The sequence below is a fragment of the Parasteatoda tepidariorum genome, chromosome 5 (genome assembly GCF_043381705.1).
Source record: "Parasteatoda tepidariorum isolate YZ-2023 chromosome 5, CAS_Ptep_4.0, whole genome shotgun sequence".
Classification (NCBI taxonomy): domain Eukaryota; kingdom Metazoa; phylum Arthropoda; class Arachnida; order Araneae; family Theridiidae; genus Parasteatoda; species Parasteatoda tepidariorum.
In genome coordinates, this window is record NC_092208.1 from 87,185,074 (window position 1) to 87,197,625 (window position 12,552).

A 12,552-nucleotide genomic window follows, 5' to 3' on the forward strand; every position below is an offset into this window, starting at 1 on the left:
CATTGGTCAAGAAGCGCTAAAGTTTGACTCAGACAGTCATAAAATAATGTGGTTCCCTGGACCAGTAACTGGTATAAAGAGATGGTAAATTGTTTTTGGTTTCTTGATTATTAACTATAATCTGAGACATTAGCATATTACATTATTAAATATTAATATTAGCACTGAGAGATTCTGAGATATTAGTATTAGGACAAAATAGCATATTTCATCATAGATGCAAACTTCACACATTCCTTGAATTGTAAATTTTTATGAACCATTCTTTTTTTAATAAAAAATCTAAGAGACAAAGAACTTAGACTTAGAGGTTGGGCAGCTCTGACGAGCAGGGCACATTGACCAGAGGTCTATTGTACCCAAACCCTAAAATCATGATTAGCATGAAAGCCCTATGGCTGAAATAAAATTCAGCAAGCACCTTACAGGAACATCATGCAGTTCCCAGGCATTGAAAATATGCTGTCCTAAATGCTCAAATCTTTGAGCAGAATAGACCTCACAATCACAGAGTATGTGTCGTGATGTCTCTTCTTCTAGATGACATCCCCGACAAAGAGAATTTGATTCAATTCCCATAATGTTTAGGTGTCTTCTGAGGATACAGTGACCAGTAAGAAGACCAATGATCTTCCTTATACTGTTTCTGTTAAGCTTTAAGAGCTCCTTTTGACGTACACTAGGACAGTCTCGATTCAGCTCCTTAGCTTGTCTTTGACCGTCAGCAGCGCGCCACTGCTCATGGGCGATCTTGCCGTAGAGCTTGAATATGGTTGCCCTAAATGAGGAGGGAGAAATTCCCAGCGCAGGTTCAGGGCCCCAGAAAATTGCATTAGAGCCAGCCCGTGCTGCTTCGTCAGCTAGCTCATTTCCACCGATACCCATATGTCCTGGTACCCAATGCAGGGATACCTTGTTATGAGTGGACAGGTCACAGAGGACCGAGAAGCATTCCCACACTAACAAAGAGGTGAATTTACACCTTGACAGTGATAGGAGAGCAGCCTGANTTTCGTAGGCCCTAGGCACGTGCCTAGTGTGCCTATAGGATAATCCGGCCGTGTATACATGGTAAAATTTTGAAAAGTTATTATGAAAATTATTGAAATGTATCATTTCTGATTCACATTTATTCACTTATTATAAAATTTATTTTATATGAAATCAGTTATTTGCATTATTAAATATGCGATCATTCATTCAGTAACGTTTTATGTAGTGTATTCGATGACGAGGTCTTTCTGGTAAAAAATTTTTCTTTATACTCAAATTTAGTGAGTGCAACGTATTTCCACAAAATCATGGTGCTGGGAATTGTAATAAAATTATTCATTAAATACAATCAAAGTGAAATAATAGATTTAGCATAATAAATAGAGTATAAAAAGTAACATGCACTGCTAACAGAGAACACATATAATTACTCTTCTTTTTTTATCCGCAGTTTTCAAACCGGCTGTTTCACAAACTCTGTTAATGCATTCCCTATAAATGAAAACACATTAGTTTCCCTTTAAGGCACAATAATATTGATAATTTTCAATTAATATGTGATATCAGAATGACTCAAAAGATAGAGAATGGTGTAGATAACCATGACTAGAAATGTTATCATATACCACCAGAAACATCCTCCTTTTATAAACTGACTGTTCTTGTACATATGAACTGGTACTCTTATTCTTTGAACTTTCTAATGATTATTGTCGAAAATTTTAATTAAATAGGTTGTCATTTTTTTTACAGTTTTGACTATTAATTTAGCAACACTCTGTATTCTTTTCTCTTATAAAAGAAACTATTTTTCGCCCTCACAATTGAATGCATTCTGAAACATTCATTGATGCTGATAGCTAACATGTGTCATATGATGCCGATAGCCAGCATATGTCATATGAAGCTGATAGCCAACACATGTCATATAATGCCGATAGCCAATATATGTCATATGATGTGGATAGCCAACATATGTCACATGATGCCGATAGCCAACATATGTCATGCGATGCTGATAGCCAAAATATGTTATAGGATGCTGATAGCCACCATATAAAAGTAATGCTATTATTCAGGCCGGATAGGGGACAACTCTTTGTCAAATGGTTATGACAAATGTTATGTCTATGTTATGACAAATGTTATGCCATCATCACCAAAAAATAAATAAAACTCATAGCAGTAGGTAAATTATGAAAATGTATTTACACAATAATTGACATATATCACCTGTAAATTATTTTATAGTCGTTTTAGTTAATGGTATATACTATTTCTTCTAAATATTCTATGTTATAAATTTTTTTTTAATTTTGATTATTTTTAAAATCGAAGGTTCAAAAAATTTTTTTTATCAATTATAAACCAATGGCAGGATATTTACCTTATTATGTAACATTTTATAATCAAGACATTTAGCTACCATTATACAATTATTTACTGTAATGTTAATAAATAGGTTACCTTTTAATAAGTTATACTTATTTTTACAACAAATTTAATGTAAAACTGTAATCAGTCAACATATGCATTTAAAATAATGAATACAAAATAACTATTTAAATTCTAAAGCAATATTAAGCAATAAATTTTCTCATCATTACTAAATATATTCCTTAATTTTTGCAAATAATATTTGATAAGTTTTAATAGTGGCCAAAAAGTAAATAATTTTGTAGCTCAAGTTACAATGATAAGCAAGTAATTATATTAGTTTTAAACTTCATAAAAAAAAGAAGAAAAAAAAGAATTGGTAATTAAATCTGTGGACGCAAATTTGTGTTAATGCAGTGAAATATTTTGGGATATTTTTATTGAATAAATTTTTTTGAAGCAACGCTCTGTCTATCATCAAAAAACAAAATAACTATCAAGAAACTGGCACGGGGATTAAGTTAGCAAGGGTTCCTTCTTCATGAGCAGAATTAATTGAATTTAAAAAAATTAATTTGTACAATCATAGTCATTTTCTATAGTTATTATTGATGTGACAGTAAGTAAAAAGAAATGGAACTTCGATACCATTCAGGACTTTTTCTCAATGAAAGTTTCAATTTTTAGTTCATACAAGTTGATTTATTTTTAACAAAAGTTTCTAAAAATTAATCTGATAGATATTTTCTAAGATGTCTAGGAGTATCAGTGCACTTGAACTATTAAAAGTATCTTTATTGGTAATTAGTAATATAATTAAATGCTGAGATATTTCAACATTGTAATGCAATAATTGAAGATTTTAATACAATCTATAGAAAACAACATACTTAGCAATTTGAGATCTAAAATCAAAATCCAAACTTTTCATGGATGTGTTCACTTCCAAGCAGCCAATATACTGAAATAATAATCAAACACTTTATTATACAATATTTTAATTAAATCAATAACATTTGAAATACAGAGAGAATTCACAAGAGGATTCACAAATATCAAAAATAGTATTTAAGCCACTTTTATAAACAAATGTTCCGTTCAAATGATACTCTGTACTATGCATGAATAAAGCAAAACAACACAAATAAAGCTATAGTTGCAATTCTATAAACTATACCCTTCTGCATAGAAAAAAAACACCAAATGATAGTAGGATAGGACTATTGCCGTTCGGTGTTTAAAAATTTTTTGTTTATAAACTGAAACTATAGTAGGTTCATTTCTGTACTTTTACTTGAGCTTTACTCATATAGTTTTGATTATTTAAAATGTTTTATTGCTTAAAATTAAAAAGAAATGATGAAAACTTTATAACAATTTAGGTTAGGCAACAGATATTTTTCTACATAGCATGGGGGAAAGAATTGCAGATAAAAAAAAATTCTGTTTAAATAACACTTGTTTACACATTCAAATTATCTTTTTCCACTTACAAAAAAATTATAAATGCATAAATTTATAATAATCAAACACAATAAGTCGTTTTAAATCGCAGTAACCTGTTGCTATATCATTCATATTTCATAATCCTTTTGATGAGGTCTTGCACCTTATATCATGATTTGCCCTATTTAAAAATGACATTGCTCAGTGGGATTGATTAATAAATCCTTATGTGCAATTTTTATACCAATTGAATATGAGGAGAGATGCAAGAATCTCAATTTACATAAATACAAATCGGAATGGTCAAAATGTGTTACTTGAAGTGTTTTCAAACTATATTATTTGTTCAGGTAAAGAGAATGATTGGAATGATGATTTAAAACAGGGTTGAAGCAAATTCAATTGAGTTCAGTCAGCTTTATTAGAGCTCATTAAATTAGAGCAAGGTGAGGCAGCTATTAAACTACTGGATAATAATTTATGAAAATTATATTAATAACTTAATAACTTTCAAAACAACCTACACTTGATATAATTTACTTCTGTATACTCAGCTGTAATGTTTTCAAAAACAACTTTTTTATAGTACAAGGTGAAGGTATTAAATTACAGGGCTGATCAAATAATTCTTGCAAATATGAATATTTTATGTCAGAACTGTGGCCGGTGTGAGATGAATGCGGAATTCGTATTGACTGGCCACTGCTGGGAATCTAAGTCGCTTCACCTCTTTGGAAAGCGAATGCTTTATCCCCTGAGCCACCACGACTCTCTCAAATCCATTTATTCTACTTTATGACCGTCATTGAATAGCCAACCTAATTTTGGGTTTACGACTACTAGTAACCCCTAGTAATTTTGGGTTTACGACTACTAGTACCGCAACCACGTAATTTTGAACCCAATCCAGAAGACAAGAGAACTTTTTGATGAAGTATTGGGATAGATTTGTCTCCGTGAAAGACATTTTGATGTAACTAACCTGCATTTGTGTTACATGGAGAGGAAAACCACGAAAGCCTCCGGCAGTGGAGTCAGACGGCAAGGGGACTCTAAACAAAGATCCGTCAACAACTGAGGATACTTTACCTCAGCACTGTGGTTGATACGATCAGAGTGCAGAATTCATATCGACTAGCCATTGCTGGGATTCGCCTTATTGAAAGACGAACACTCTATCCTCTGAGTCACCAAGGTTCTCTCAAAAACATTGTGCAATCAACAACTCTGACAACTACAACTACAACACCTATCATTCAATCAGCATATCCTCCAGAAACAATAACACGATCTGGTCGCTATGTCCGCGTTAATCTAAAATACTTGTACTATTTGCTGGAGAGGGATTACTGCTAATCAAGCAACGTCAAGCCTAGCTCCCATTCTTGGCAAATAACTTCAACTTTCACTTGCTGTGACGTAAGAGATACAAGTATTCTTTCTGAGCAGCACATGACTAGTTTTGCATTTCTTAACTAAATGTAATTTTATTAATCGATCATTACGCAAATATAAAATGATTTCTTTAAAATCATAATCGGTGTGGATTATTTATTCAAAAAACAGTTACTGTTAAAAATGTAAGAAAACGCTCACAACCAGCAGCTTGAACGTTCAAAGGATTACATAGTGGTGCATTTATTAAAATAGTTGATAGTAATATAGTAGTTCAAATACTTACTCGCACAGCATATTTCACTCCGCCATAGGCAACCTGAGAATCTGGGTGGAGCCAACCTCGTGGAGGCTTGTTTATGAGGCTTCCATTTTTAGACCACTCAGTGGGCATTCCACTATCCCCCGGCATGGATTGAGAATTAGAAGCAGGCCATTGAATACGCACTTTTGGCATGCTCTTCTTCAGAATTAAAACATATTTATGCTTGCATCTAAAACTGGAAATCATATACTCAGTTAAGAAGTTCAGAATGAAATTAATATATCAGTTTTTGTTTAAAGAGGAGGCTATACAGCAGAGGAAACCTTCCAGGGCAAATTCTTTACATAAGTGATTCAGTAAAAGAGTCAGTTCAAATAGAGTAGAGGATGACTAAAGATAGTCCAATTAATCAATTTTCATAATATTTATTAAAACTTAATGAAAAATATATATTGAAAAGACGGTTTGCTACACTTGCTTGTGAGAGCATGGTTGACTCTCATTGGTTTATGAAAGGATGTAAGGGGAAAAGAGAAACTCGATTGGCTGATTAAGTCATAGATACTTTCAAACAGAAAATGTAAGAATGGTTCATAAATCCGGTTTTAACATCAATCTCTTTTGCAGCATTAACTTATTTGCTTGATATAAACAACTTGAGAACGTTTTTGTAATTTCCTTTATTAACTAAAACAAATTATACAACTTAACTTCCGGACTATTTTTAATCTTGTAGATTATTTAAAAATAGAAAGATGGAAAAAATAAGTCCTCACTTAAATATTAAAATATACAATTTTAAAGCACATTTTAATATATTTTTTTAATTTCAACGCTATACCAACTTACTGTCTAAAAAGAAAAAAAAAATTCTGATTTATTAACAATAACCCTCGATTTTGAGTTTATGAGTTATAACTTAAAGTATGAGTAATATTTTAAATTAAGTTTTAACAATTATTACTACTTCAATACATTTTGATTTCTATCACACATCAAATTTATTTCAAAATTTTGTAAAATCAAATTTATATTTCTTACATGAGGCCGTGGGANTTTTTCTTTATAAAGTTATGTAACTGCTTAATTTCAAATAAAAAACACTGCGTTCTGCACCTCTGGTCCAGTGTATGGAGGAGTTAAAGGTGGTTTTACAGTATCTATTCGCAAATATACACGAGTACAAGTTTGTAAAGGTTTATGTACAGTGCGCAAAATAAAAAACGGAATACCCATAATAATTTTTGCTTTAATGATTGCCTCTTCACGTTTTAGGAAAATTGATGTTTGATATTATAATCGCGAGAATATGATGCGCGATATTAGCGGATTCCGGCGTAGTTTCAAATATAAAAACGATGAAAATCCGACAAATAAAATAAAATAAATATTGCGGAACAGTCACGTGTATGAATACGCCTCGTTAACGTGATTCAAAATTTAGATTGTAGAACTTAATTTATTACTTTAAATTTTAGATTGCGGTAAAAATTTCGTCGGATTATAAGTTTTGATTCGCCGAAGTCTGCAAATCAATTCGTGAGATACACGGAATAATGCGGAAATCTATAATGCCCTGCTCCTAGTTTTGAGACCTGAAGGATGATATGAAAAACTCGGAATGCAATCAACCTTGAATGATCCAATTTTTGCATGCAGTATATATACTGGAAATAAAAGCCACCTTTTCAAAGCAATCGACTGTGGTGCCGAAAAAGGAAAAAAAAAACTTCAGATTATTGTGCTGGTTTTGCAAAAAGTGCAATAGAAGAAATCAAAGAAAAATATGGAAGAAATGTCTTCGCTGTAATTACTGGCAATGAAAATAAAATGAATGCAATGAGCAGAATTCTAAGATCCAATGAAAATTATCCTTATCTCCTTACAGGATGAGCAGAGCATTTATTAAATCTGTGTGCAAAATATGTAACGCCAAATACTTCAATGAAACATATTGTGGCATTTCATTGAAGTATTTTAAAAATAAACACAATGATCATGGATGGTAACGTGAAAAAGGGTGATTAATATCCCAAAATTCCTAACGAAACTAGGAGGAATTTTTATGAAGAATGCCTCAGAATATTTATTTCAAATTTTCACACACACAGTGAAATAAAATGAGAAAATTTGAATACCAGATTAGAAACATTTTAGGCAACATTACTATTTACACAGAAGCAGTTTATTTGCAAAATCAGAACTACTGGCAAAATGCATTATTTTTTGCAAAGTTATGCTGCAACTCTTTCCACTGTTGTAGAGGTGTGAATAAATGTATAAGAAGAACCAACTTTAAGTAACTATGCTGGAAATTTCAAGAAGCAATTCAATCATTACGTAGATCCATTCCATTTCTTAACAAACCCGAAATACTTTGATGAAGGTCTCACATATAAACATGAAGAAAAAACAGAAATGTGGATTAAAGAGAACCATCCTGACTTTTTACCTAGGTTATTGAAATGAAAGATAAATGACTTAGAACCTTACCCAGCATTGTTATTTTAAAAATATATAATTGAACAACTTTCAGCACAAAAGTGGTGCAACCTAATAAAAATAAAAACATCAAAAAAAAAAAAAAAAACATAGCCTGAAGATTTTTTATTTATCAAATTGAATAGTTGTCCACCTTCTTCAGCTTCTATTGGAACAATTTTCTCCAAATATGGCTTTGTGTGGAATTAAATTCGCAACCGCTTATGGGCTGAAAAGGCTTAAAAGTTAGTTAAAGTGTATACTGTCTATAAATGTGAATCAAATGATTGGTAATTAAATATGCATCTTAGAAATAACTAGTCGTTTGAAAAGTAAAATTTTCCAGTTTATTATGTGTTGTTTACTTTTTTTATGTCCCTTAATGTATCCTATTTTTATCTCTTTAAATTAAGTATTTTCAGTTTTTTTTAATGAAGCCAATGTTCTTCATGTATAAAATTAAAAAACTTTTCCTAAAAAAGACTGGCCTTTTTTTACAAAAAAGACTGACTCTATTTAAGCGGTTTAAACCAAATAAAAATGACTGGCTTCTTTTGGCCAAGTCAAAATCTAGCAGCCCTGGTTAACACAGTTCAAAGTGTCTGAAGGCAGTCTGAGGATAGTGCCATACACCAATTAAGCAGACGAAGTATTGATATTAGGCTGAACGTATACCAAGCAGCAGAATGGGAATATTTCTGACCATTTAGTTGTATTAGATGCCATAATAGCACAAATGTATGCATTCCAAAAATATTTCTCAGTTCTCAGAATAATTTGGCCTCAAAATTTTGCTCCTGATCAGTAGTAATAGTACTGGGACAACCAAAGCAGGATATCCACCCATTAATGAATGGTGAACCGATCAATAATGGCCATGAATGATAACCATAAAAGATTTCAAGGAGTCCTATAAAGTCTAAATACATGTGTGCAAATCTAACAGTTCAAAAGAAACAATTTTTGACTTAGTGTGTCAATGAATTTTAGCACGTTAATAATTTTGACAAGATTGGACAGAGTGTCTTACAAATTTATGCATATGTGGCTAAACAAATCTTTTTAAATATCACTTTAAATATTAATGAAACACCTAGATGAGAAAGATTATGTATGTGGCTAAAAGCAAGATTGTGTTTAAGAGAGCAGATAATAAAAGATGGTCATTTATTCGTAATTGATTGCTTGTGGGCATTTGATTGAGTTTGGGAGCTATATAATATGGTAGCATATGTTTCACTAAAAATTATTATTTCATATATAATAACAGTTTGAAAAACAGCTTTAAGAAGACGTTATGCTGCAGGAGAAGATTTTACAGCAAATTCTGTTTCTCCTCCATTGGTATTTCAAAATTTAGGATTTAGTGAAAGAGATCAGATAAATGTAAAATAAACCATAAAGTTCCAAATGATGAAAAAAAATTATTATGAAATATCAAACTGAAAGCAAATTATTCCATGGTTTTTAAAGCTCTGTTTCCAGAGAAAATAAAAAAGCCACAGTTTAATTGCCTTACACTTGAAACAAAACAATGATTTTAATTTACATACATCCTCTTACCGTAAAAAATTATATGAGCTTTAGAACAGACACATAACCTAAATATTTTAAAAGTTATTAACTTTAAAAAAAAAGGGCCAATTCGGCAACATTTTACTATCTAGATAAAAATGATATAACACATTGCCCTTTTCTCAGTTTTTGAAAATTTTTATAAGCTCAGATAATGCGACATTGGAGTAAGTTTTTAACTATTAAAAAATTAGACCACACAAGCTTTTTATTCAACAAAACTGGGGCTTTTCTTTAGATTGACCTTTTTGTGCCACTTTTAGAACAAGCATAAACAATGCTAGGTTTAGATAGGCTAAACTTCTTCTAACAGGCATGAATAACAGACACAGCAGTTATGAAAATAGCATATTATTCTCAAAAAGTGTCATTTGATATGACGCCAAAGACTTCGAAAAATGACATTGAAGTTAATTATTACACCATTGCCACATAGGAAATGTTTGACTGAAAGTTTGAAATGACTTTGTTTTCTTAGAATTATTCTAAGGGGTTGGAGTAAATCTGCATTAGCTTAAGTGTATAATTTTTCTCTCTTTTTGAAGGAAAGATGACTCGACTCATAACCAGTTGTGGTGTAAATCACAACTGGTTAGCCAATCAGAGGCAAGCAAATCCTTTATCTAAACGATTAGGCTTTAGCTAATATTTTTGATAATGATTCCAATTTTTTCCTATGATGATTTTAATAAATCTGTTTAAACTTTGTAGTAAATATGTTCATCACTTTTACAGTTATGACTAATAACTAAAATAGAAGGAATATCTTTATGCAAATTAATTAATGGATCTAAAATTTAAACTAATGATAAAAGTCTGACAAACACCTACATATACTTACTAGTTTTTGGCAGAAAACTATTAATTTTCAGCACGTATATATTAAATTTCAATAGAATGTTGTGATGTTTCAGAAACTCTTTTTGAATTTTTTTTTTTTTTTTAAATTTGTAACTAACTAAGATAGACTAAGAAGTAAACATTAATACATTGAGAACAGCACATATTCTCTGAAGTCTGTAAATTTGAATAAGAACACAATTTATTCACGAAATACGTAAACTTTAAAATACACTATAATTATTGATTTCTTTTCTTCTGCATGCAATAGCATAGAAACTCATGTAAACTGATACTGTTTTGCAATCGAATCAGTTCTCTCCAGTAGACTTTAAACCAATATTTTTCAGTGTGAATCAAATTATCAATAAAAAAAAACACAAGTATAAAAATAATCTAACTTCTAATATTTAAAAATTAGCATCATACCTAGAATTAACTACAAGTTCAAGTCCGAAAATGCGTCACAATTTCCTCGAATGTTAAAATCACCAAATTGCAATCATATGCATACTGCAACAATGGGTAAATATAAAATTTAGGAGAATAATTACAACAAATGCTAAAAACTTTAAACTAAAATGAGTTCAGATAGAAGAATTGTTTTATATTAATGAAAATTTATTAGCAACTAGAGCTATGTTTATTTACGTGTCAAACTGGTTAAAGTTGATATTTGCGACGAGTTTTGTATAAATAAATTTTTCCGCTTATAGCTTTTTATCTGCATTAAGTGCGCATAAAGAATTTTAAGCACAAAAATAGGCAGTCGGAAACTCATCAAAATAGTAATGAAGTTCATCAAAATCAAAACCAAATGAGATAGTCACATTAGTCTTTCCATGGTCTTTCTTTAAAGATAGTTAAGGAATTAGTTTCTTTGTTCAATGGAACGAAAGTATGATGTTACTGTTTTTGGTGCAAGTGGATATACAGGGGTGTTTGTCGTCCGTGAACTTGCCACTTATCATTCTGAAATTAAGTGGTGTATTGCAGGAAGGAGTGTCGAGAAGTTGAGGAAAGTTTTAAAAGAAATCGGGAATGAAATCGGTATGATAGTATTTTTTTGAAAACTGTATAAATTGAAACATTAATATTACTTAATTCTTTTTCCCCCCTATCAGTGTAAATATTCATATCCGCCGGCCGGTAGATGACTTGTTTCCTTATCTCTGTATCACTTTCTTTATTATCTTAAAGAAAACCCTTCCTCTCAGCACTGAAAATTTTTTGAAAAGGGAGTGTACCTAGTAGTAATTGCAGAGGGCTATTTAGATAAGTTTCTGTAATATGGCAAGTCTTAGATAAAATTAAAAAATTTTTGTGAACCGTAAATCTCAATTTAAAACACTTTCTACAAGCAACTTATTAGCTCTTATAACTAGTTTTAACTCTTTCGTCGCCACCTAATTTTGAGAAAATTTGTTCGCAAAAGGTTCTCTTTTTGCTTAATTCTTAAAAATTTTTTGAATCAGTGTTCTCTCTGAGCGTTTTTAGAATAGGGGTCCGTCCTGAGTGCTTTTTGATTCCTATAATTGCGTCCTCTTTGACTTTTTTGTAAAAATACGCTGCCATCGCTTAAAAACATTGTCTTTTTATTCATATTCCATTTTGAAGAATGACAGATCACAATTGGTGCAATTTGGAAATATCCCCTCTTTAATAGGGGGGTAATAATAAATTTTTTTAATGATTTTAATTTTTGAAAAAAAAAATTTAAAAAAATATTAATTTGAATTTTAAAAAATGCACCTTTTATGTCCTTTTTTTTTTAAATTTTTCAATTTAAATTGTAGAAAAAGCTTCAAATTCTCTATTAATTATTAATTTATTTTAGTTTATGTATAGTAATTTTTTTTTTTTTTTGAAAAAATTCTGCACAGAAATTGTCATTTGGTATATGTCTATAATTATTTTTATGAACTGCAAATTTTTCTCCTTAATTATGAGAGAATTTTTTTTTGGAAATGTACATATAAAATAGCATAAGTGGGTAGTTTAAACATTGTTGAAGATCAAATTCAGTTATAACATTATATTACACATTTTGATAAATTTTTACGCAGGTAACTGAGAGAAATTTTCCTTCATGGAAGACTTTTTGGTGGAATTAAACCATATTTGTGTTACATGGAGAGAAAAACTTCTTAATGTTAGCCATTGTCTAGGGAACTCAAGTT

The 12,552-nt window shown here is 30.7% G+C and overlaps 2 protein-coding genes across 4 annotated transcripts in view; one reads left to right on the plus strand and one right to left on the minus strand.

The window, feature by feature from the left end:
* LOC107451463 (SHC-adaptor protein) overlaps positions 1–11,032 on the minus strand; it is a 35,336-nt gene extending 24,304 nt beyond the window's left edge. The window contains exons 1-4 of the mRNA XM_043044459.2: positions 10,802–11,032; positions 5,498–5,711; positions 3,261–3,331; positions 1,425–1,485 (exon numbers count right to left, since the gene is read on the minus strand). Coding sequence (XP_042900393.1) covers positions 1,425–1,485; positions 3,261–3,331; positions 5,498–5,668 — 303 coding nt within the window. The 5' untranslated portion in view covers positions 5,669–5,711; positions 10,802–11,032. The remainder of the gene's footprint in view (positions 1–1,424; positions 1,486–3,260; positions 3,332–5,497; positions 5,712–10,801) is intronic.
* A 227-nt stretch (positions 11,033–11,259) lies between these two features.
* Positions 11,260–12,552, plus strand: part of LOC107451465 (saccharopine dehydrogenase-like oxidoreductase) — a 50,260-nt gene continuing 48,967 nt past the window's right edge. For all 3 annotated transcript variants that reach the window (XR_011636759.1, XM_043044457.2, XM_043044456.2), the window contains exon 1: positions 11,260–11,422. Coding sequence is in view for 2 of the 3 variants with exons in the window: in XM_043044457.2 (XP_042900391.1) it covers positions 11,260–11,422 (163 nt within the window). In the remaining variant the exon portion in view is untranslated. The remainder of the gene's footprint in view (positions 11,423–12,552) is intronic.